This window comes from Balaenoptera acutorostrata, chromosome 5 (genome assembly GCF_949987535.1).
Source record: "Balaenoptera acutorostrata chromosome 5, mBalAcu1.1, whole genome shotgun sequence".
Classification (NCBI taxonomy): domain Eukaryota; kingdom Metazoa; phylum Chordata; class Mammalia; order Artiodactyla; family Balaenopteridae; genus Balaenoptera; species Balaenoptera acutorostrata.
In genome coordinates, this window is record NC_080068.1 from 139,328,345 (window position 1) to 139,354,202 (window position 25,858).

Consider the following 25,858-nt stretch of genomic DNA (forward strand, 5'->3'; position numbering starts at 1 on the left):
AACTAAATTTGTATAAAAACATACTTTGTTTAAATCTCTTAAAAGGCTTCCCATTGCCCTTTAGATAAGGCCCAAAAAACAGGTACAAAGCTTTCAGAGTCCTCACCCGTTAAGATTTTACCTCTTTAGCCTCATTTTCATCCCCTTTCCTTCTCATAATCCATATTCTAGCCATGTTGAATTCCTTTCTGCAAATCAAATAGGCCATGCTCTCCTTCCTCCAGACTTTCAGACATGCTATTCTCTGCTTGGCTAATTGCTTCAGACCCTTCAAACCTGTTTAAACGTCACTTCCTCAGGGAGGCATTCTCTGACCTCCTAGCCGTTCCCCTACTGTATACTCTCTAAACCTTTCATTAATCCTATCACAACGTTAACTCATCGCATTTTATTGTAACAACGTGTTTAACTGTTCACCTTCTCCACAAAGCTGAAAGCCTGGTGGGGGCGAAGACAGGGTTCATTCGCCACAAGGTATTCAGCTGAGCCTGACATGCTGCTGGCCCTCAGTAAGAGCTGGCTGAGGAATGAATGCATGGATCTGCCTAGAGACATGTTTTAAAGCATTCCTGTGTGTATATCTAAGAAGTCTGAGCTATCCCGACTTGGCAACACCTATAACCTTGTGTACTACTCATTTAAAATTCCATATAATCTGTATTTAACCCTCTCCTCAGTCTGAATTAACAAAACTGTATTACTTAGACACATTGTTATATATAAAATTGGAAGTTAGTGTTTAAAAAAACAAGTCTGAGTGCAAAGGAATGAATGCTACTAGTTTCCCAAATTAAACAAATATCCTCTAATGATCGACTGTCTGGATATACTTATCTTTCCTTTTACATAAAATAGATGTTTCCTGAAAAGCATACAAATACCATTTAAAATCATTCCTTTTCATTTGTTTTATTAATTGACAGGGTTGTTCTTTGCTTTTGGCCACTCTCCTTCACATAATTAATAATCTGTAAAACTTCCATTCAAGGTGCACTAAAAATCAGTGGCTACTTTAAAGAGCCCTTGAAGGATCCTGTTTTAAAGTGATAGTTTAGAAAGCATAGAAGCTTCATTTCATTTTCTTTCTAGATCACAAAATCCAATTAAAAACTGACAATTATGATAAAACTCTACTTTTTTTTTTTTTTGGCCGTGCTGCTTGTGGGATCGTAGTTCCCTGACCAGGGCCCGAGAAAGCACCAAGTCCTAACCACTGGACCACCAGGGAATTCCCAAGCTCTACCTACTGATTAAGTAAAAGCATCTTATTAAAATACTTTTTCATCTTCTATACCCTCCGTAATTTATTACCTTATATGGTTACTTTGTATACTGTTAAACAGTATAGTTAAATGGTTTTTTAAATACCCTCTCTTAAATGACAGTAAAGAATTTAGAGATCATACTCAGCACATGCAGGGACTTCCACAACTGCAACTCACCTCCATTTTTCATGAACCTGATATTTTAATATCTAATTCCCAGATAATGGGAATTTCAGGACGATTCAGAATTGCATGATAACATATTTCATTAATTCTAAGACATACATTTTTTCACATTCTGACATCTCTGAAATCAGGATATATTTTACAATTGACGATATCCTAAAATTTGTAATTGCCGGCAGGTTTTTCTTTTAGTGGTCTAAAAATAACGTTTCTTACAATTGATGGCATCTTAAATGAAATACTGTTAATAAAATATTAAAAACTTCTCTCTAATAAGGCTTTCTAACTAATCTAAATAATAGTATAATTATAATTCACACAATTCTAGAATCAAAACTAAATAAACTTAAGATTCACATTTTACCTTTTTAGAAAACTAGTGACCAGGCTAAATTCAAGAAAATAGATAATTGAAAGAAAACACTTCTTAAAAAATTATTTTAGGAAAAAGTATAGATTAGAAGCAGAAATAACACACACACACACAAAAAAAAAAAAAAGACTTGAAGATGTTCAGTCAGTGGTAACTTCGAAGGAAGTGAAGGCAGGAGACAGACCTAGAGTTTTGTCTATAGAAGAAACAGATATTAGGGACACGGCAGGGAACTAACGTAGACAGCAGATTCCTTAGGGGGAAAAATACTATTATAATCTTTCTCCCTCCACAAGGAGGGATCGTTGTCACCCTTTAAACAAAAATACGGAAACATAGCTGAAATCATTGTAGTTAAATGTAAAATTGCAAACATTCTTAATAAATTAAAGACCAACCTACCAGCATTGTCTTCCTTCTGGCTCAATCTGTTTCACCTTCAGGTAATCCTAGGGTAGGGGCTCCTTTTCAGATCCCCAGTTTTTCATGTCGATCTTCTACCTCCCTGTGGCAACAATATTTTCTAATTAAAAGAGTCCTTTTGTGCCACAGGGAGGATTTCTGATGGTATAACACATACAAAAGTTATCAAGGCTCATCGTGAGGTCAACCTAGTCTTGAGAGTCTTCAAGAAAGAAATGTGGTTCCTTATCTTATTTTTCAATAGAAATCTGGTTTTATTTTTTAAAACTGCATTTCAAAAACCTGAACTTTCATTTATTAAAAAAAAGCACTACTTTCTTGTTGAAGTATATAAAAATTCTTATCATTCATCTATCTTTTCAACTAACCTCTAAACACAATTTTGTTGATCACAAAAAAAAAAAAAAGTTTTCTAAGTTCTCTTGATAATTAATTTAACTAATAAGACCAACCTTTTATGTTTTGATACTTGGTTAAAAACCAAAGTCCTGTTCCCAATGAGCAGAAGAGAGAAGTAGGAAGCTACCAGATCCCTCTGAGCCAATGTTTGTTAGTAAAGATTAATAAATAAGTCTACGTGTATTACATAACATGATGCTAAATATGCTTAAAACATACATAAAAAAGGCCAGCAAAAAAAAAAAAAAAGGCCAGCGGGAAATTTAGAAACGTGGTAGTTACTGCCCCCTCACTGGTAAGATTATGGGTGATTTTCACTGTTTATTCTTTGTAATACTTTCCAGTTTTTCCAATGAACACGTATTGCTTTTATTATTAAAAAAAAAAAAATCAAATTTAGGTGTAAGCAAGAATGACTAAAACTAACTGTGATTTTAAGATGAAGTTAATCTAAGTATGACAACATTATGGCTTTGATATATTCTGGATGACCATATTTATGTTTTTTGGATGACTATCTTTTTATATTTTAAATAACCCTACAGTATTCAATATTTAGCATATAAACAAAAAAGAAAACATATTTAAGATTTTACATAGATGGTTCTTCATTATACTGCAATTCTAAGTCAAAACTCAATTTGCTTCAGTCTGTATTTCTTAACAGCTATGTGTTAAACTCTGTATTATATGCTATATTCAACAAAATAAAAATATGGGCTCTGTACTCAGGGGCTTGTATGCTCACTTTGAAAACAAAAGGAGTATACACACAAGAACAGTGTAAGAAAGTCAATGATCATGTGTCTAAGTCCAGATGGTCTCACAAAAGATCAGGAAAGGGAGTGTTTAACGTAGGCCACAATTGCTGCGGACAGCTTCATGTGGTTGGGCCTGAAGGAATGGATAATACTTAAAGACATTCTTGATAGAAAACTATATTTGAGCAAAAGCTCAGAAGCATAAATAGCACAGCCATGAGAAGGGCAGAAAGGAAAACTGCTAGAATACAGTGTTTCTGTAGATAAGAAGGCCAGATTTAAAAGGCTCTACTTCTGGATGATTCCGTGAGTCAATGAATTTGGCAGAGGAGTGGACTTTGAAATCTGATAAACAAAGAGCTTCAGGAGAATGATAAATGTAGATGCCAGAGCACAGTAAGTTAAGGAAGGAATGAGAAGGAAAAAGTACAGACTTAAGGTATAAAACATTTGTCATTTTAAAAAGTCAAAGTGAACGGAAAGAGAAAACTACAACAGAGAAGTATTAAACAAAATGTTGTTTTAATGTATAAAAGACCTTCTCCATATCTGAAGGCACAAGGAAAGGTTTTAATGAAGTTAAGGAACGCTTACAGAGCACTTACATCACAAGCGCTGTGCTTTATAGGTTTATTTTATATAATCCTCACAACACTGAATTCCTATTTTACGACAGTGAGATAGACTCTGAAACAGTTAAATACTGCCAAGTAAGTGATAAAGTGGAAACCTGAAACCAGGACTAACTAACCCAATCAATATTCTTCCCTTTCTTACTAAAGAGAGCCACTTAAAAGGCTTAAAAGAAAAAAAAAAAAAATTTAAGCTCCGGATTAGTCACCCAGGATTTTTTATTATATTTGACTACTCTTTGGCTCTTCTTCTTGTCTTCAAAATGTAAACATTCCCTAAAGTTAATTTCTTAATTCTGTGTCCTTTGTTATCTATCACAGAGTGACAAATATAGATTTTAAAAATCTTCCCCTTGGGGAAATCTCTCAAATTCCTTTCCCCTTGGAGTTTTCATTTATTTCCATGGCTTCAGTGAGGATGATCCCAAGCTGGTCTCTGCTTGACCTTTCTGTACTAAGCTTCAGTTGTACTAGATAACCTTCCATTTGCCCCTACAGATCTGTACTCCACCCTTCACTCTGTCCCAGGAGGCTGACTTCCCTGGCACTGCCCTCAAGTCAGCTATGTCCTTTGATCAAAGGTCCCAGATTCTCTCAAGGTAACCCTCTCCCCAGGGCTCTCCTTCTGGGTTCCAGGAACCCTTCCCTCTGTTTTGGCCCTTGGGCCAAAGGACAGAAACAGCCCTGCTCCTGCTGGCTCTGGAGTACCACCCCATCACTTACGGTTACCCTACACTTGTCGACACACTTGTAACTAGCCATTTATTAAAACATTCCGTAAATTACCCTAATTTGAATATGCCCTCTCTTTTGTAATGGGACACTGACCATACATTTGCACATCTTTAAATACCTAATTATTTCCCCTTAGATGCTCTGCTTCAAATCAAAATCAACATGCTTATTATCAAACTTAACTGCTTCCCCAAACAGTCTTGCCTTCCTCAAAACTCTTTTTGATACTTTCGCCATTATTAGGGTCAAAAAACTGAGTAATACCTTACCTATCTATGTTTCTCCCCCTAATCTATCATGCCTAGTCTTATTAGATCTCACATAGTAGAAGTGCTTATATAAGCTGCTTCTGTTCCTATTGCTTCTACCTTGTTTTAATACTTCTCAAGCCATCCCTGAGTCATACATACTACAAGAGCTAGTCTTTCTGCCTCATCTTTTCCCTACAATCCATTCTCTATCTACTGAGATACTAATCACTTTGTACTTTCTACTCAAAACCTTCCAAATCTTTGTCTTTTATATGGCTGATTACTAACTCTTAGGTTCAAATCACAATCTAGCCACAGTTCTTAACGGAACCTCCTATTAATATCTTATTTACTCAGTATCTTCTAAACATACCTCAAATTTCTACACCCCACCCACTTGTTAACTGTATTTCCCTCAGTCTACGCGCCTTTCGCCTACCTGCTATCTGCCCAACCAAATCCTACCATTTGTCCTCCTCCTCTCTCTAAAACACTCCCTAATGCTGTAAATTGAACTTTCCTCTTCTGAAAATTTCTCTGAATTTGTAAATAGTGCTCAACGGATTCTACACTGCTTTATATTTTGATTATAATATATATATTTTATCTCCACAAAATATAAATTACTACCACCTTGAGGGAAAAAAACATGTTGAACACAGTGCCCCAGCACATAACAAAGTATTTATTGATATATTCTCATAAATTAAAGTGGAAGGCTATGAGGATAAATATAGTTTAAGTTAAGGTGCAAGATGAAGAAGCATATTCTCAACAGCTCAGTCTTTGCAGCCAAGTCTTAAAAGATTTCCAGCAAAACTTATCTATTATTGATTGCATTGGTATAAACTTGTTACTTTTTACATGGTAATCTGTAATAACCTATTAAAATTTATATATATATATAAAATATAAATATTATATATTTAAGGAGTGAACATAAAAACTGAATTTCCACATCTCAGTAGGGAATCCAAGAGACTCCTCTTCACCCCCGACTCACCACATCACTCTCCAGAGGCCTTCAGAAACTGCTGGACTCTGCAGCCACTGGCAGAGGTATTTCGGCCTGCCAGAGTCAAGACCACCCTTCATGCATACTTCGTTACTACTCCTCAAAGGCTCTTTATGATGACTAAACTTGTTATTATCAAAAAGCAATTTACAGGTTTAGATGAATATGTCTATTTTTAAAGTTTTAAAATATACTTGGTTTTTCCTATATAATTTAAGAGAGGATTACTATTACACACAAGCTCTGTGAGAGAAATATAGATGTTCAGTCTATGAAAAAGTGAAGCAAGATAGCCTATAATTACTACTAACAAAATAAGAAATCATTTTATACACAAAATAATGAAGACAGCTACATGTACATCATTATATGACTTTAGTACTCCTGCCTGGATGACAGACACCATGAATACTGTTTCTGGTATGGACACATATGCATGGGTATACAGGAATAAAAGAAAAAAAACTTCAGTGAGAACATGCCGAGAACTGATATAACAGATCAACAAATATAATTATGAACACTTTTTAGACTAATATAATCTAAATTATAATGTAGGAGCACTCCAGGAAGTATTTCCTAGACGTACAAAAGGAAATCTTATTCTCTACAGATCTCATTTCCACCAATTCACCAAACAGAAACTGCTGTAGCCATCTTATAAATATTCCTTTCCTTTACTTCCCAGTCATCTTCCTCTCCAAAACCTACATATATCTGGGATTTAAGTTAAAATTTATTATCACCACAAGAAATGAACCCAATCCTAATCCACTACCTAAAAGGAAGTATGCATTACATTAAGTCATAACAACCCTTCTTCATCTACATAGGTTCTAGATATCAGGAGAATGAAAATTTATTTAGATTTCAACTCATTTAAAAACGCATTTTAGTCTTTAAGTAGAAACAAAATTAAGCTCAGATTAACTGATTCTAAACTAAACTATGTATATTAACAATCTTACTAAGTTACTATGAGCCATGCTATTTTTAAATAAATTAGTATATTGTAGTCTCCAAGTTCTGCAGGCCTTCTGATGAATAAATGTGAGTGTATTAAACTGTTCTGATTACGGATGTACGAGCAAGCAGTTTTCAGTCTGAATTTGGCATTGCCTTTAAAAGAGCTGTATCTGAATTCTGCATTTTACAGTGTTCTTCTATGAAGAGAGCCAAGAATAACTACACTATACTAGTCTTATTTTTAGAAGTAATATGGATTTTAGAGGTAAAGTGGGTTTTAAAAAATCCATGAGCCAGAATGGAATTAAAAAGAAAATGTAAGATGAACTTCTCAGGTTACTTTTAGACTATTTTAGAATAAGGTAAGTTATTTACCAAAATTTCCTTTTAGTGTTGAAGAAAAATAAACCTAAAAAACATTATCAAGTATTCAAAAACTACTTTTAAAATACCACAAAAGTAATTGTTCTTTTATCCAGACTTTGTACATCCTCTTTTTCAATATTATAATCACTCACATCTTTGCCCTGCAAATGATATCATCACCTTCAGAGTTCAAGAAGATGAAGAAAATAAAATCCCTTAAATGGATTATATTCGCTTCCTATTTGGAATTGTTCTTACCAGATTAATTTAAATTAATGAACTGTTGACCATCAAGTGTACAACGAATAAGATTCGGTCAACATGCTCGGGTATTTTAACGTGAATTTAAATTTCTACTGACGTAAATTTGGCACTGTAGTTTTCATTTTCAAAGTTTCCAATTTGCTACCAAAATCAGTCTTCCTTTTTTTTTTTTTTGTTTGATCAAAACATTTTCCGGAAATTTCAATCAGTTCTACTTTTTTTCATTCAACTTAAGCTATCATACTTTTTTCTTGTCCCATTAGTTCTCTATTTAGTTATGCTCCTATAATAAAATCAGTTACAATATCTACTTCAAGATATCGTCCTGCATAATACTTTTCTAAGTTCTTCTTATTCTTTTTCTCAAGAAGAAAATTCATCTCTACCACTAACCTTCTAGCTTCGGACTGGAAAGCTCTCCAAACTCTCAAAAGAAAACCTACGTATCTTCCTGCCACTTGCACTGTAAATCGAGTACCACTCCAGACTACAGTCACGAGGACTTTATGAAGTGTTTAGCTACCTGTTTCGATAAGATGACTTGATCACCACTGCACGTGGGGTCTGCTGGCACTGTTCCCATCACTGCTCCAAAGAGCAAGGTAACTTCCAACCCCTCAGCTCAACCAAAAAAAAAAAAAAAAAAGAACTAGGGAGTGCTGCTGGGCCTCAACAAGCAGAAAGACGTCAAATACACAAAATTTTTAATCATGAGACTTTGCTACATTTAAAGAAATTTATCTAAAGTATTAAGAATTTTTGTTAGGATTGTAAACCAAATATAAGGATTCTTTTTCTCTATTAACTGATACAGATAAACTTAATGTTTATTATCATAAAATTGTCACTATAATCCTTCTGGTAAAAAACTCTTTTTTCTTTATGGTCAATGGCAAAAATGAAAAGGTTTCTCCAAGAATTATACATACTAATGCCCAATTAAACATACAGTTATCTCACCACAGACATACTGAAATACCAAAATTTCTAAGAAGACAAAAAGGGAAGAGGAAGCTGATAGACTACTACAAAGATGCTTCTGACCTAGGAAAAAAGAAATCATACTGCTCCAATATTGGTTAAAAGAAACTCTAATCTACTATGGAATGAGAATACTGTATTTATGTTTTAAATTTAAAAAAATCTAGTATACTAGTCTATTGACTTCTACAAATAAATAACAACTAGTCAATATTTCCACTCCCAGAAAAAAAAAATGACAAAAATAGTTTTATTATTATGGGTCTGTTATTTTGTCCTTAGGGTCCATGATATGAGACTCTGTTGGACTTCAAAGAATTATAATGTAGAACTTTATATATATCAATTCCCTTAAACAAGAGATATTTCACTTGTTTCCAAGCTATACTAAATAGCATTAAAAAGAGGTTTTTCGGTATATTATTCAATTGGCAATAGTAATGTTGACACTTACAAAATGAGAAAGTTATAAATAATGAACATTTAATGAGATGTCTACCTGTTTCCACATTCTCGGTCTCAACTTCTTGTTCTTCTGCCACATCTTGCATCATATAAGTCTCATCATCATAAACCAGAACCTGGGCTGCATAGCCCTGCTCTAATCTGGCACTTGGAACTGGCTCCACAATCACTGCTGGATATTCAGAAACCTTTCCACTTTCCTACAAGAGCAAATTTTAAAAACAATCAACCTCTTTATTCACAAATTCTGGATTCACTTATAAATCCTTGAGTTCATATAGTCTCAAGGAGTTCAAACGAGTGTCATGTATTATAAATATGAATGTAAAAACCAAAGTGAGAGATGAAAAGGGCTAATTTTAATAATCTTTTCATGTCTCAAGAGGTGAGACATATATCAAACATTTTAAATAATCAGGGCTTTAGGATTAAGATGGCAAATTAAAAACATGCATATAATTTCACTCTCTCATGAAAGCCCGCTAAAATGCTATAAAAGACTTTTTTAGACATAAACTCGTAAGAAGAGATAAGAGCAACAAAATCTTGAAAGACTGATAGTGGATGGATGAATATTATTAAGTGGTTTAGCAGACCCAGGAAAGCCAAATCATAGCCTGGCAGCAAAAAATAAATGAGACACAACACACTTTACACTGGAGAATCCACAGAAGGCAATACCAATTACTTCTGGAAATAGAGGAGCAGGAGGTGACGGACAAAGAAGAGGGGGGTTAAAACAAGGAAGATTCCATGAAAGTTGTTTGAAAAGCACTTTTATTCCTAGACCTGCTCCCTCCTCCATGATGCTAGGCAACAGGCCCTTCCCCACCTCAGCAGAAGATTGGAGAATTACTTTCTGGAGAGAGAAAAACAAGAGCATCTTTGAGGTATAAAGGCACATTTGCTAGTATCAGTGCTGTACCAAAAATAGAGTTCCCAATCAGCTTTTTCGTCCTCCACTTTTAATCATGAGCAGACAGCCAAGTATTACAGTCACCCAAGGAAACGCCTCTAACACAAAACATATCACTTACACACATATACATTTATATATTCATATTTTTCACAGAGATAAGAGAAGCTATATCCATAAAACAGGAACAGAATACAATTTAATAAAGAACATTAAAAAAATAAAGAGTTCTTAGAAATTAAAAACACAATAGCTGAAATGAAAAAAGAGGCATGGAGAATAAAACTGAGGCAAGTCTTCCAGGAACCAGAGAAAAAAAGATATAGGAGAGAAGCAGGGGGCTTCCCTGGCAGTCCGGTGGTTAAGAATCTGCCTTCCAGTGCCAGGGACGCAGGCTCGATCCCTGGTTGGGGAACTAAGATCCCACATGCCGCGGGGCAACTAAGCCCGCGCCGCAACTACTAAGCCCACGCACCACAAGGAGAGAGCCCGCACTCAGCAACTACTGAGCCCGTGTGCCACAACTAGAGAGAAGCCCACACGGCACGGTGAAGAGCTTGCACCCCACAGTGAAAGATCCCGCGTGCCTCAACTAAGACCTGACGCAGCCAAGAATAAATAAATAAATAAATACATTAAAAAAACAAAACAAAAACAACTGCTCTTCCAATGCAGGGGGTGTCGGTTCGATCCCTGGTCAGGGAACTAGGATCCCACATGCCTCAGGGCAAAAAACCCAAAAAGTCACAGGGAGAGAAACAGGAACACTATTAGAGGACCAGTCCAGGAGGACCAATATCTGAATAACAGGAGTTCCAGAGACGGGGGCAAGGGAGGTTGGAAGGAAATGAAAGAATTTCAGAAATTTTCCTAGAGCTGAAGGATATGAGCTGCCCATTTGAAAGGGCCTCCCAAGTGTTTAGCATAAACAAATAAAGAATGAGACCTACACTGAGGCACACCATTGTGAAATATCACAATCAGGGAACAAAAAGAAGATTCTATAAGATTCCTGAAAGAAAATACAGGTCACATACAAAGAATCAGGACTCAGACTTCAGTCTTCTCAACAGTCATATTGGAAGGAAGATGACAATGGAGACATTTCTTCAAAATTATAAAGGAAAATTATTTCCAACCTAGAATTCTTCACCCAAACCATCTTATGAAAGTAGCATAAAGATATTTTCTCAGACATAAAAGACCTCAAAATGTTTACCTTCCATGCATCTTTTCTCAAGAAGCAACTGGAGAGAGTATTCCACCAAAAAAGTAAATTTTTAGCAAAGACGATAACTTAGGATACAGAATAAAGAAGATCCAATGTGGGAGAGAGACAATAGTAATCTTTAGGAGGACTGGATTGTGAAGAGAAGTTCCAGGATGCCAGCTGTGCACTGGATTTAAAGGGCAACTAGTTCAGCTGTAGTGACGTGACTCCTGAAACTGTCATCACCAAGATAACCACTGACATTGTTCCTAAGGACAGGATGCCCAGATAGGCCTATTCCAGATTTTTATTTATATCTGGCTTGTCTTGATGTACCTACTCACTCCACCTTGCCTTGCTACCTGGATCAGCTGGGACCTCTCATTTTCACCTCCCAGATGAGGTAAAGATTCTGCTTTAATCTATTCCTAAGTGTTGGAAGACCACAAAGAGCTCAGAAACCAAAAATAAAGAACAGCACTCTTTCCATGTGACCATATACTTGCTGAACAAACCTGCAATACCTGGCCCATACTATAGCAATGACAGATACCTGACCAAGATGGTACCCTATGTTTCCAAAATTAACTCATTACACTGCTTAATGATTACCTGAGTAGAAACTCTTCAAGCTCAGTGAACCTGATGCCTGACTAGTCAGCTTGTTTCCTGGAAGCTTTCATCTAACTATGGTAATGCTGCCCGCCCCTTCCTAACTCAGTTAGCTTAGTACACTATTCATCTTTTCAAAGTAAACGATATGTTGCTTAGGAAATATCCACAGACAATAAAACTGTAAGGAAAAGTAAAGGCAGGTAAACACATTAAGTCAGGATAATGGCACCTCTGGGAACAGGGATGGGGATAGGAGGTGGGGCACACTTAGTATTCTAAAACACTAATAATTTCTACTTTTTAACCTGAGCAATAGGTAGTATGTCCTCTTTTTGTTATTCTTAAGTTGAAACATATATATTTTGTACACTCTTGCTTCGTATAAAACATTGCACAAAATTTTTAAATAAACTACAAAACAAAGATACAGTGACTTTTTAAAAAGACAGTACACACTGAATATTAACCTTGAATTTCCTACTCTGTATAAGGCAAAAGATGAGTCCAACTTGCTAACATTAGAAAAAAATTCTTTTTCACAAATGGGGTACACTGACAGTTGAATCTTCATTCATGCTCCTGGATCAGCTTTATAATCACAGCCCACACTCAGTACCACCCAGCTAAACAACAGCTATTAAAGACAAGCATGGGATAGGTCAAAACTGATGAGGTCTCCACTCATTAGAAACTCAGAAAGCAATATCATAAGCAGCATTTAAACTAATATTGACCCAAGCAATGAATATTTATCTATAGTCCAAGGGACTTATAACTTCTTTCATTCTTCTAAAATCTAATAGTATTTTTAATAGTAACATTAATCTCAGATTATCTTCTACTGTGAACTCCCCCACCCATACCCAACCGGTAGGAAATAAAATTTTCTAAACTGAAATACTTGAGGACTAGAATTCTGTACAGGCCAATCCCTCTATCTATACTCTCTTCCCCATCAACTAGGATTGTGGACCCACTCCTTAGTTGGGTTTTGTCTTGTTTCAATATTTCTATGGTTCCTTGCCTTTAACCATAAAAAAAGCAAAAATCTTTAAAAAGTTCAACTCTTCTCTCTTTTAAATGAACTCCAGATCTTTGCTTCTTATACCTGTACACACCTCTAAAAAAAATAGTCTAACTCCTTGACTCCTTATCTACATATACCTTGTATTCTAGATTCTACCACCTCATTGAAACTACTCTCTCAAAATGTCAGTAAGGACCAAATTCTATTTCAGTTTTCATCCTCCTTTACCTTTTGCTGCAGACTCTTATACACTGACCAGCTCCTCATTTTTTTAAAAATTAATTAATTTATTTATTTATTTTATTTGGGGCTGTGTTGGGTCTTCGTTGCTGCACGCGGGCTTTCTCTAGTTGCGGCGAGCGGGGGCTGCTCGTCCTTGCGGTACGCAGGCTTCTCATTGCGGTGGCTTCTCTTGTTGCGGAGCACGGGCTCTAGGCGCGTGGGCTTTAGTAGTTGTAGCACGTGGGCTCCGTAGTTGTGGATCGCGGGCTCTAGAGCGCAGGCTCAGTAGTTGTGGCGCACGGGTTTAGCTGCTCCGCGGCATGTGGGATCTTCCCGGACCAGGGCTCGAACCCGTGGTCCCCTGCATTGGCAGGCGGATTCTTAACCACCGTGCCACCAGGGAAGGTCCAACCAGCACCTCATTTTAAAAATTCTTTCTTGCATCGTTTTTGTTCTCTTTCTACCACGCTGCTTTTAAGCATCTCCTCTTGACTCTTCTTCCATTCCCAGTGACTCAACTGTAGCCACGTTACCAAGGTTCTGTCCTCAGCACCTCCTTTCTCTTTACTCTATACTACCTTCCCAGGCAAGTCCACCCGTTCTTACAGTTTCAAATAGCACATCTGTACTAACAATTACTAAATATCTGTCTTCTACTCTGGCCCATCTCCTGAACTCCAGAACCAAATTTTAAACTACCAACTTAACATCATTATAGGAATGTTCAGCCAATACTTCAAACTTAACACATCTAAATGGAACAAATTATCAACATCTCTCCCTGTTCCCCCACCCTGTGTTCTTCTCTAAACCTCAGTTTCTTCATATTTAAAAAAAGAGGTTACAGTAATAACTCATACCTCACGAAGTCCCCTGAAAATTAAATATCACAAAGTACTCAGCACAGTGTCTAGCACAAAGTAAGTACTCAATTAGTGATATCCATCATTACACTGTAACCATAGTAATAGTATTTAAACCTACTACTTGCTCTCAACTTTGGAGGGCATCTTTTCACATTACAATCAGAATTTTTTGTATTACTTCTTTATACAAAAAGTTTTCATGAATACCCTTTTGTCTAAAAGGAAAGTTGAACATACTAAACAACGGTTTTTAACATTCTGTGAAATATAACCCTCAACCTACCTGTTAAGGGTTGATCTGTGTCTCCTAAAAGATGCTGAAATCCTAACTCCCAAATACTGATTCACTGATTCAAATCAGTGAATCTGAACTGATTTGAAAATGGGGTCTTTCCAGATGATCCAGTTAAGTTGGGATCATTAGGATAAGCCCTAATCCAATATGACTGTGTCTTTATAACAAGGGGAAATTTGGACACAGAGAGATACATACAGAGGGGAGACAATGTCACAGGGAGAACATCATCTACAAACCAAGGAACACCTGGAGCTACCAAAAGCTAGGAGAGAGGCATGGAAGCGAGTCTCTCTCACAGCCCTCAGAAAGAACCAACTCTGCCAAACCTTGTTTTCAAACTTCTAGCCTCCAGAACTGCAAGACAGTGAATATCTACTGTTCCCCAAAGTGAAAGTGTCCATGATTTTTGCTGAAATTACCTCCCATTATCTGTCCAGCTCCTTTTCATCCACTCAGCACACAGTTCCAGGGGGTCTTCTACAATCCCCTAATCTGAATCAATTTTTCCATACCAAGTACTTCCATGACAAGTCGTTTACCTATTATTACCACTCTGCATTACCCTGTATTATAATTGCCTGTTTACATATCCAACTCCTTGACGAGATAATAAGATGATTGAGAGCAAGGGTCCATTTCTATATCAAATCCATTTTTTTTTTTTTTTTAAAGGATTTTCTTATTTATTTATTTATTTATTTATTTATTTATTTATTTATTATTTTTGGCTGTGTTGGGTCTTCGGTTCGTGCGAGGGCTTTCTCCAGTTGCGGCAAGCGGGGGCCACTCTTCATCGCGGTGCGGGGACCGCTCTTCATCGCGGTGCGGGGACCGCTCTTCATCGCGGTGCGCGGGCCTTTCTCTATCGCGGCCCCTCCCGTCGCGGGGCACAGGCTCCAGACGCGCAGGCTCAGCAATTGTGGCTCACGGGCCTAGCCGCTCCGCGGCATGTGGGATCTTCCCAGACCAGGGCTCGAACCCGTGTCCCCTGCGTTAGCAGGCAGATTCTCAACCACTGCGCCACCAGGGAAGCCCCTCAAATCCATTTTTATATCAATTTCTATATCCTCCTCAACGATACACACCTCATACAAACTAAACTGGCATTTAAGTATTTGTAGCTTGGTTCAAAGAAAGATAAAGCTCACTAAATTTTAATATTAACAGTTACTCGTAAATTCAACATTTGCTAATCTACGATGGCGAGTAACTTCATGAGCTTTTTTCTGCCAAATGATAGGGGCCAATGGCCAGTGCACAGAGATACGCAGGTAACTACTGCTTTGCACTGTAGGGCGGAGTTAGCTATTTTTACTGGGGAAGAAGGGTGGAAAAGAAACGAATCGGGGAGGTCTCTGTTTTACAGTAATATACTAAAAACTTACATATCCACCAGGTTATTTTATTTAGGGTCACCACACTCTTGCTCAAGTCACCAAAATATGCAATGATTAAAATGCGTGAACGCTGCTTCAGCAGGTGTTGGCTCAACTTACGTAGCTCTCCATAAGCTAAGACTGTCAGAATTAGCAAATACAGACACAAGACACCCAAATGTGAATTTCGGATAAACAAATAATACGTCAAGAATGCCCCATGCAATATTTGGAACATACTTAAAGTAAAAAGTTATTTGTTGTTTATCTGAAATTCAAATTTAACTGGACAGGCTATATTTTATCTGGCGATCCTACCAACTTACAGTGCTCAGAAACTTCCATTCAAGGAGAGAGATTCTTAGTGTAAAGAGGCAGGACAAGGGCAATATTGCAGTGTTCACTTAGGAAGTGCTTTTATAATGCACTCAAGTCATCACTCTCCAGGCATCGAAAGTTTCCAAAGACAAATATTCGTAAAATGGCTGAAGGCAGTGGTGGTGTAATCCTCTTATCACTCTCCTATGTTAGAGATACATCGAAAGACATGAAATTCAGGAGTATATTAAAAAATACACACATTTGTTTCACATTTTTTCTTCTGTGGTCACCTTCAAAGCCTTATCTAAAATGAAATATGCAGTGTGGCAGCTCTGGGGGACCGATCTCCTCCCCAGTGTTTAACCCCAGAAGCCATTTCAAATAAATATGTCACTAGAATAAAAAGTGTGCTTGCTAAGCAAACACAGTTTTAAGACAAGTCCCCCAACCAAGATGTTCATGATGCAAAAAAAGACAAGAAAGAGAAAGAAAGCACACTCATCAGAAGTGGACTGAGTAACTATTGCATGTCCACATACTGAGAGACTCTTGCACGTCAATTAAAAGGTTCAACAGATATCCACATATCATCATGGAAAAGTATCCATGATACAAATAAGTGGGGGGAAAATGGTTAACAGAGCAGTACTGCTGTATGATTCTATTTATATACATGTTTGTTTTACAAATGCATTAAAAAATCTGAACATATCTCAAACTACTAATAACCTAGTAAGAGAGGTGAGCAGATAAAAGAGGAATTTTCATTTTCTCAGTATGTCTGAGTTTATTGTTTTGTACTATATTCCTGTATAACTAAGAAGAAAAATCAAAATACTTTTTTTATTTAAAAATAACAATGACAAAAAAGAGAATAAATGAAAAAAAATAAAAATAATAATGACCAAAAAACAAAAAAAACCTTAAAGTCTATACGGGTAATTTAAAAAGAAATACCATTTACATAATATAAAATTTGCAGGATAGTCTATCTCAACTACTAAGTCATTTATTTTCAATCAACTTCACCTATTTTTTTTTAAATTAATTTATTTATTTATTTATGGCTGTGTTGGGTCTTCGTTTCTGTGCGAGGGCTTTCTCTAGTGGCGAGCAGGGGCCACTCTTCATCGCGGTGCGCGGGCCTCTCACTATCGCGGCCTCTCTTGTTGCAGAGCACAGGCTCCAGACGTGCAGGCTCAGTAGTTGTGGCTCAAGGGCCTAGTTGCTCCGCGGCATGTGGGATCCTCCCAGACCAGGGCTCGAACCCGTGTCCCCTGCATTGGCAGGCAGATTCTCAACCACTGCACCACCAGGGAAGCCAAGCTGTTTATTTATTTATTTTTTTTCAGTTTTTCTCTCTGTGCTTCATAAAGTAGTTTCTATTGCCCTCTTCAAATTCACTGGTCTTATACAGTACCAAATTTATTTTTAATCTTATACAGTGAATTTTTCTTTTCATATAGTATATATTTCATTTCTAGAAGTTTCATTTGGTTCTTTTATGTCATTTACACCTCTCCTCTGAGATTCATGTTTTCTTTACATTTCTTGAGTGTATTTATAATAGCTGTTTTGAAATCTTACCTGCTAATTTCATCATATCTACCATTTGTATTTCTGTTTTCATTGACAATTTTTTCTCCAAGTTATATTATTCCTGCTTCCTTGCATTTAACATGATTATTTCATATGTAAAATTTACATTGTTGGGTATAATTTACACATTGTTTTATTTTAATAACGTTTACTATGACAGATAGTTACATTACTTATGGATCAACTTTCAAGGCCTGTTTTTTAACCCTTTTTAGGGCAAGTCTGGACTCCCCTTTATTATTCTAGGGCTAGTTCAACTCTACTGTAAGGCATGACTCTTCCAGAGTCTCCAATGAATGCCCTGGGCAGTTAACGAGGACCCTCCACTCCAGCTGACTGGAACTCTAGGATCTCCCAGCCCTGAGTGAATTCTGTAGGCGTTTTCAGTAAATTACTGAGTTTACACCATTCTGATCATTCTTTGCCTGGCTTCACAGGGTTTCACACTCTACACCTGGGGGCTCATTCAGCTAAAGACTAGGGGAACCCAAGGCTGAGTTCCAACATTCTTCCTCTGGGCAGCTTCTTCCTCTCAGATACTCTGCCCCTGAAATTAGTTGCATTAGCCTCTCCGAATTCCAAATTTTGTTTCCTCAACTCAGCGACACCGTCACACTCTGCCTGGACTCCTCCTTCCCACGCTGTTATCCAGAAAGTGGCCCCAAGCCGTACGCAGCGCAGCCACTTCTCTCTTCTCAGGAGCAACAGCCTTGCACTGCCTGGCGTCCAGGTGTCTTAGTCCATTCGTGCTACGATAACAAAAGGCCGGACTAGGTGGCTGAAAAACAGCAGAAACTTATTGCTCACGGTTCTGGAAGCGGGGAGTCCGAGATCAGGGTAGCAGCGTGACCGGGTCGGGGCCTTCTTCCAGGTCGTAGACTTCTTGGTGTACCCTCACATGACAGAAGGGGCAAAAGATCTCTCTGGAGCCTTTTATAAAAGCTCTAACCCCATTCATAAGGGTTTCCCCCGTCATGACCTAATCACCTCCCTAAAGCCCTACTTCCGAATACCTTCCTAATAATAATCACCTTTGGAAGTTTGGATTCAACATATGAATTTCGTGGGGGTCACAAACATTCAGACCGTAGCACGAATGTCTCAGAACTGTGGTCTCATATGTTTTGTTCATTTTCCTAGTTGTTTATGGTGGGAGTACAAATCTGGTCTCAGTTATTCCATCACAGTGTGAAGTGGAAGAACTCCCAATCTTGTTTGTCTGGAAGCAGATACCCTCTAAAACTTGCACTCATTGTGTTTTTTACAATATACTTAAATCCTTTTGTATTTTTTCTGCATTAATTCCCCATTTCTATGAGCCCTACCTGCTATGTATTTCCTTTGCAAAAACTGCTCTGGCTACTCCTTTATGTTTGCTCTTCCATACGATCTTTAGGTCCATATGTCCAACTTCCCCCAAACTTGCCCTAGCATCTGATAGAGATGGAATTAAATATATAGATTAATTGGAGGAAATTGACATCCTGCCTAATATTGACCCTTCTCGTTTCTCTTACCCAAATAGGAAGTATATCTCTTTGTTTACTAAAGTCTACTTAAGTATCATTAATTAGTTTTCTTCAAACAAGTCCCATATATCTTTTACATTTATTCCTCAACATTTTACATTTTTTTGATTATTTTCTGAAAGGGATCTTACTTTCCATGATCTTTTCTAACTAATTACAGTTCTTACAAAAGAAAGCTAGATATTTTTATGTTAATTTTGTACCCACCAAACTACTAGACACTCTTATTAGTTCTAATGTGTTTTCGTGGATTCCCTTTGGTTTTCCCAGGTGGCAAATCATATTATCTGCAAATAATAATTTGGTCTCCTTTATAATATTTACATATTTTTTTCATTATCTTGTCTGATTACAGGAAAATATTAAATAATAGTAATGGTAGTGCACATACTGACTTTCTCTCCAATTTTAGAGAGAATACTCCAGTACTTCACCATTTAATAGGATTCTAGCTCTTGATTTTAAGTTTTTTTAATAATGTTAAGGAAATATACATCTATATTATTAAGAGTCTTTATCAGGATGAATACTGAATTTCATAAATTCCTATTTCATCAAGTATTTTATCCTAACATATCATATGTCATATTAGTAGGCGTATATATTATATTAATGGTTTTCTTAAAATTGAATTATCCCCATATATCTAAATCCTATTTGGTAATTGGATTTTTTAAAATATACTGCATTTTATAAATTTATTATGATTTTATTTATGATTTTTGTACCTATACTCATTAGTAAGATTATAGTTTACTTTCTTTTGCTATCCTTGTCAGAAACAGAATTATCCTAATTTAATAAAATGTATTACTTTTATAAACAGTAATAAAGTTATAAAAAATAAAGCCTAGAAATCACTAACAACTCTCCAAATGCCTACCACTTCTTTTTTAATTAAAAAAAAAAATTTTTTTTAATGGAGTATAGTTGATTTAAAATGTGTTGCCCACCACTTTTTAAACATTTATTTTTTCTTCAGATTCTGGAGCTATCGTAATAAAATCTTGACAGGTCATTTTTCCACCCCACCCTACACTTTAGAGTATAGATAGTATAGATATATATTATACATACATTCCTGAATAGCTGCTTATAAGACAAAATTCTATCTTTCAAATACCACTATCCCCAAAACTCACTTTGTAAAATCAGGAGACATTTTAGATACTAGTGGCTTTTCTTTCTTGCAGGAATTCTCTCCCCCAGGTGTTTCTACAGCCCAATCCCTTATGCTATTTAGGTCTAAACTAAAATGCCACCTCTTCAGAGAAGGCTTCCTTGTCCACCTAATTAAAATACCACTATGACAACCTTATAAGGCTACCGCATAAATCATTAATCAATAATGCCCTGGTAAAACTGTTTCATTTATCAGATTCTTTCTTTCATAATAATCAGTTCTTCAAGCCTTGAACACCTGGGGTTCCATGTAAATGAAGAAAAGCATAGAGTCTTCCAGAAACAAGCTTGTACTCTTTTTCTCATAATAGCAGTACCCAGTCAGCATATGGTAAATATATTCTGCCTACTGTTCTTAGCAGCTCCCCCCAATAGAATTAAATACCAACAGAGTAAAACTATGGGGCAAAGAGAAAGTACTTGAAGAAGCAATAATTAGTCTGGGTGATATAGGAGGGGATAGAAATCCCGAGTCCCTCATTTCTTTGGAGAATCATACCTGGAAGTGATCATACAGAAAGTGAATCTTTAAGAAAGAAGTAGAAATTGGTTACGAGAATAAAACATGTTCTCTCTGAACCAGTTTTAGATTCAAATACAACAGGAACATTTCAGTTACCAAGTCCTCTGAAAACAAACCCACTGAATTTGCCCATAGCTATCTTGGAAGACTGCACAGACACCAAGCAAGCTAGAAGAAAAATCCAGATTCCAGAACACACAGCCTGACATCCTAACTTGTTTCTCAGTCATGGTATTAAGTACCAGTAAGAGCAGTATCTTTCACAGAATACAGAAAAAACAGATTTTTTAAATACAGTAAACTCTCCATTTTCCCATCTTATCTCTGACCAAATATTTGTCCATTATTGTGACAGTATTGTGACAGCATTACTCCATTTTAATTTAGATACTTCCCAACAGTCTTTACTGAATGGTGGGAACAGAAGCCAGGCCCTGGAAGTCCATATATTTCTGGTACTGTTATTTTTCTACTCCCATCTCTTATTCTTTAATGTTATCAATAACAAAAAAAATAACCAAGTATGCCAAAGCTGCAAAATTCTTCAAGTATAAAATTTCAAAAACTGAATTTCCTTTCTGATTTACAAATTATCTAAATTCTTAAGTATAAATAACATATGATTAAAATATGATGGCTTCCCACACTGAATTAGATGTAATAACCAAAAGACAAAGGTAACAGCTAAAGGAGATACAAAATTCTAAATTAAGATGAATCTAACTTAGGTATTTAGGTACAGTATATGCCTATACACTCTCAAATCCAAAGCAATGGATTTTGTTAGCAATTTAAACCTCTCGACTAGTACTACAGTGTTCTTTCTTTCAATTTTTTCCTCCCAGTTCATTCCAATGTATGCAATGTTCCAACAACTCAGGCAACTCAGGCCCAGCAGTCCCTTCCTCAACCTTCTACTGCCTAATTACATGAGGACACATGACATACATATAGAGTCTCATGCATTGTACATTTCTACTCTCAAATACCTGTTCCCCATTAAATTCAAAATTAATTCATGCATTGATTTCTATGAACAAAACAGAAATGTAATACATTGGATGCCTAACCTCTTGATTTTCTACTCCACTGCTGGAAAGCTCCAAAACAGAACCTCCACTGTCAACTACTGCTGATGTCATTGTTTATTCCCTGAGGAAGCTTCAAACGCAATCAGTCGACGTAATTAAAGGTTGATGGATGATTGCCAGTGTTACAGGTTTGCACTATCATGTTTGAAAAGTCAACAGAGAAGGAGTGGAGTAGATATCCAGAAATCCAGTCTTCTAAAGATGAATAACCAGAGAGCCTAAAAAGAGGAAGAATTGAAAAATTATTAAAAATATACAAGATGGATATAAAGCACAACCTATTTTGCATCCAATTTTTTACATTTTTGTAAACTAAAAGGAGACAGGCTTATACAGCCCTGTGTCAAAAGAGGGCAGTAACGAGCGGTCTGCTTACAGCTGTCAAGTTCGTGAACAATCTGAAATAACGTTCTTACCAAGCTATTGCACATTGGTGACCTTAAGACATTTACATTCTAAGAGATAAAATGTTATAACTTTCTCCCCTTATGAAGATGTACTATTATTCCTGAAATATTTTGGTAAAAATTCCTGAAATTAAAAAAAAAATTTTACGCACTGAAAACATAAAATGTGCTGTACCGAGACAACTTCCAAAATTATTCACCTATTTAACAAATTAAAAGATTTATTGGTTTGTAAATATTTCTTTTTTTTGACCGCACCGCGCAGAATGTAGGATCTTAGTTCCCCGACCAGGGATCGAATCCGTGCCCCTCCCCACCCCCAGCCCCCCACCCCCAGCAGTGGAAGCACGGAGTCTGAACCACTGGACCACCAGGGAAGTCCCTGGTCTGTAAATGTTTCATTCTTCTTTGGCTCATTTGGTTTGTTTATATGAATAATTAATTAGAATTATCTTTTGCTTATGGTAGCAATCTCATTTTGTGTCCACATTTTGAATACTCTACAAGGTCTATAAAATAGATTAATTTGAGTAACTTATACTTTCAAAGTAGTTTGAAAATAAGGTAGTGAAATGACTTGGAATGACTTTAATATACTTTATCATTCTTTCCTCAATAATTTTTTTGCTATTGGTTCAAAATGCAGTATAGCAAAGGGTTTCAAGAAGACATAATTAAAGCTTTTTCCCCCTACTAGAGATGAATATCAGTATGTACATCATCTAGATTTATGCATTAGATTATTCTAATAATTCTAAAAAGTTACATTTTATTTGATTTTGTATATGTTAAATATTTCATAGAGAAATTACAGAGATTTCTTTCTGACAGGATTTTTTTTCCCATAAAAATATAAGAATGCAGAAAAATTAAGCATATTTAAAGAGAAAAGAATAACCGTTTCTAATTAATCATTCCATTAATATTGTGTCCTATATTAAATTTGAACACTGGTACCATACAGATACGGAAATAAAATATAAAAGAATTTCCATAAACTTCTACAATAAAAATACCTGAAAAAAAAGCAGAAATTTCACCTCACTACTTAAGACCCATTCAGTACTATTAGTCTCCTTTTTGATCTTATCAACAGAAAATGGGATAGAAAGTATTTGTATCTTAAGAATAAAAATTAAGAAAAATCCACAATCCCGTCGCACTAAAGCTTACTATTATCATACAAGGGAACAACTATTTTCAATTTCTCTTTTCTGATCATATAGATAGTAATAGCAGAAATAACTTTTACTTACAATTTGAATGTTAAGTAGTCTAAGCATCCTTCACTATTTTCACAACTCGGCAAGAGTTAAAATATAAACCAGCAGTTCTCTGGAACTACTAGTGGGGGGGGGGGGGAAAGACAGCATTAATATAATTCTACTAAAAAATATTTTGCCCAAAATAGGTGTGATTCTGCCAGTAGGTACTTATTACAACAAACCATCTCCAAAGCCTGATGGCGCACATTTTATAAGGAGCGTAAGAAAGAAATGACTCCTCGGCTATTGAGGAATCAAAAGTTTTTATCAAACTTAAAATTTTAAGTCACCACTAAATACCAAGTATCGAGTAACGACAGATTCCAACATACATAGCCTATACCCCACATTATGGGCTATATTTCAATCAACCAACAGGATTTTAACACACGGCCGCAGGTATAACCCCAGATCCCCAGGAGTATAAAATCAAGTTTAAGAAGACTGACCCAATCAACTATACTTCAGTAAAAAATAAATAAGTTAGTTAATTTTAAAAACCTGAAAAATTTTAAAAATTAGAAAAAAAAACTAACCCAGAAAACTACTGTTGAACGACGCTAATGATATATTATTGCCTGTTAACTTTCCTGCTATTCACTTTCTTGCTGTCTCACCCTCCAAACTTAGCACCCATACAAATCTAAACACCTCAAGCCTCCTCAAATAGCCTTCCTCCTCCTTTCTAAAGGTCATCTATGCACTGTATCTTAGGCCTTGTCCCATCAATTATTCCCTCTTTTTCCTTAACCTTCTCTTTCTGAACATTGGGTTCTTTCCCTCAACATCTAAACATTTATAAGACTCTCTCAACTTTTTTTTTTTTTTTTTTTTTAATTTCTTGCCCATGCTGCGTGCAGCACGAGGGATCCTAATTCCCGGACCAGGGATGGAACCCGTGCCTGCTGCAGTGGAAACGTGGAGTCTTAACCACTGGACCACCAGGGAAGCCCCAAGACTCTCTCATCTTAAACATGACTCCTCCATGACCCTGCATACCCCTCCAGCTACCACTCTAGTTCCTTCCTTTCTCAGATAAGGTTCTACCCAAAAAATCTTTTATACCCTGTCTCCACTTCCGGATTTCTCAGGTACTCCTTCTATGGAAGTTTGGCAGCCATCACCACCAAATGAAATTTTTTACTAAATTCTGGTTATCAAATCCAATGGATACATTTCTGTCTTCATAGGACTTAATGTCTCTGAAGCATTTGACACTATTGATCATTCCCTCCTTGGAACTCTATCTTGAATTTATCTTCTCCCTCTCTAGCTATTCCTTTTCAATTCCCTCTTGCAGGCCCACCCTTAGTTTTCAAGGAGCTTGAAGAGTACAAATGTAAGCCCATGTACCACATGCCTAAGTATTTTAAAGTTATAAATCAAACTAACAAGCTAGTAAATTTTATTCTACTCTGCTATCTTGACATATACACTTTTATAACAACCTACAAGGCTAAGTTCTGATTTGGCATTCTCAGACTCAACATCTATGGTGGCGGGGTGGGGCGGGATGGGAGGCCCGTACTCCCCCATCTCCCTGCAGCCTGCCCCTTTCTCTCATCCCACCTTTGGCTCCACTCCAGACTACGAGGCGCCTCGTATACATACATGTGGACATCCCCGACAACATGCCTAAGCTCTGGCCACATGCCTGCAGACAGCTGCCACTTGGCCATCCCTTAGGCCTAGGGAAGCCCATACGTGTGGTATAGTTAACAGAGGAGAGAATCAGGGAAGAGACCTGTGAAGGGTTACATGGGCAGGGAATTCTGGGATTCAAATACTCTTAGCTTGATCTAGAAATGGGTTCCAGATGGATTGGCCCCTCAAAATCCTCATCCTATCAGCAGGGGTTAGCTGCAGGAAGGCCGGAGGAGGACCTCTAAAGCACAAGACCCAGGGCAGGGTTCCCGCCTGGGTAACTCTAAGGACAGTGCAACTCTCTGGTCAATCCTGGTAGGTGTTTCCAGGATCCCATCCCCAGTCCTCTTCTGGTTCTTCACTCTCTCTAAACCATCTCATGCACTGCCACGGCTTCACTCAAATCTCTCTTCCAGTCTAAACCACTTTATGGGCTCCAGTTTGTCTGCTAGATACTTTCTTGCCTGTACTTCCTTGTGAAATTAAATAGGGTATAAATAAATAGCAAGCATCTATTCCAGGATATCCCAAGGACTCCATTAATTAATTCAGTCATTCAACAAACACTAATTGAGCACCTTTTATATATGAATAGTTTTCGGTCGCTAGAGGTACAGTGGTGAAAAAAGCAGAAGTCCTTGTTCTTATGTATCTTACATTCCAGTGGGGAAAGATGAAAAAAAGC

The 25,858-nt window shown here is 36.8% G+C and overlaps 1 protein-coding gene across 13 annotated transcripts in view; it reads right to left on the reverse strand.

Moving 5' to 3' along the window:
* ELF2 (E74 like ETS transcription factor 2) overlaps positions 1–25,858 on the reverse strand; it is a 90,298-nt gene that overhangs the window by 44,762 nt on the left and 19,678 nt on the right. For 7 of the 13 annotated variants that reach the window (XM_057547229.1, XM_057547234.1, XM_057547231.1 and 4 more), the window contains exons 2-4: positions 23,521–23,608; positions 21,837–22,075; positions 9,117–9,282 (exon numbers count right to left, since the gene is read on the reverse strand). The exons of 1 other annotated variant lie outside the window; for it this stretch is intronic. In XM_057547229.1, coding sequence (XP_057403212.1) covers positions 9,117–9,282; positions 21,837–21,908 — 238 coding nt within the window. In that variant the 5' untranslated portion in view covers positions 21,909–22,075; positions 23,521–23,608. Of the gene's footprint in view, positions 1–2,226; positions 2,330–8,159; positions 8,182–9,116; positions 9,283–21,836; positions 22,076–23,520; positions 23,609–25,858 lie in introns of those variants that run through there. 5 more of the 13 variants (XM_057547240.1, XM_007172347.2, XM_057547243.1 and 2 more) reach the window with 3 other exon arrangements.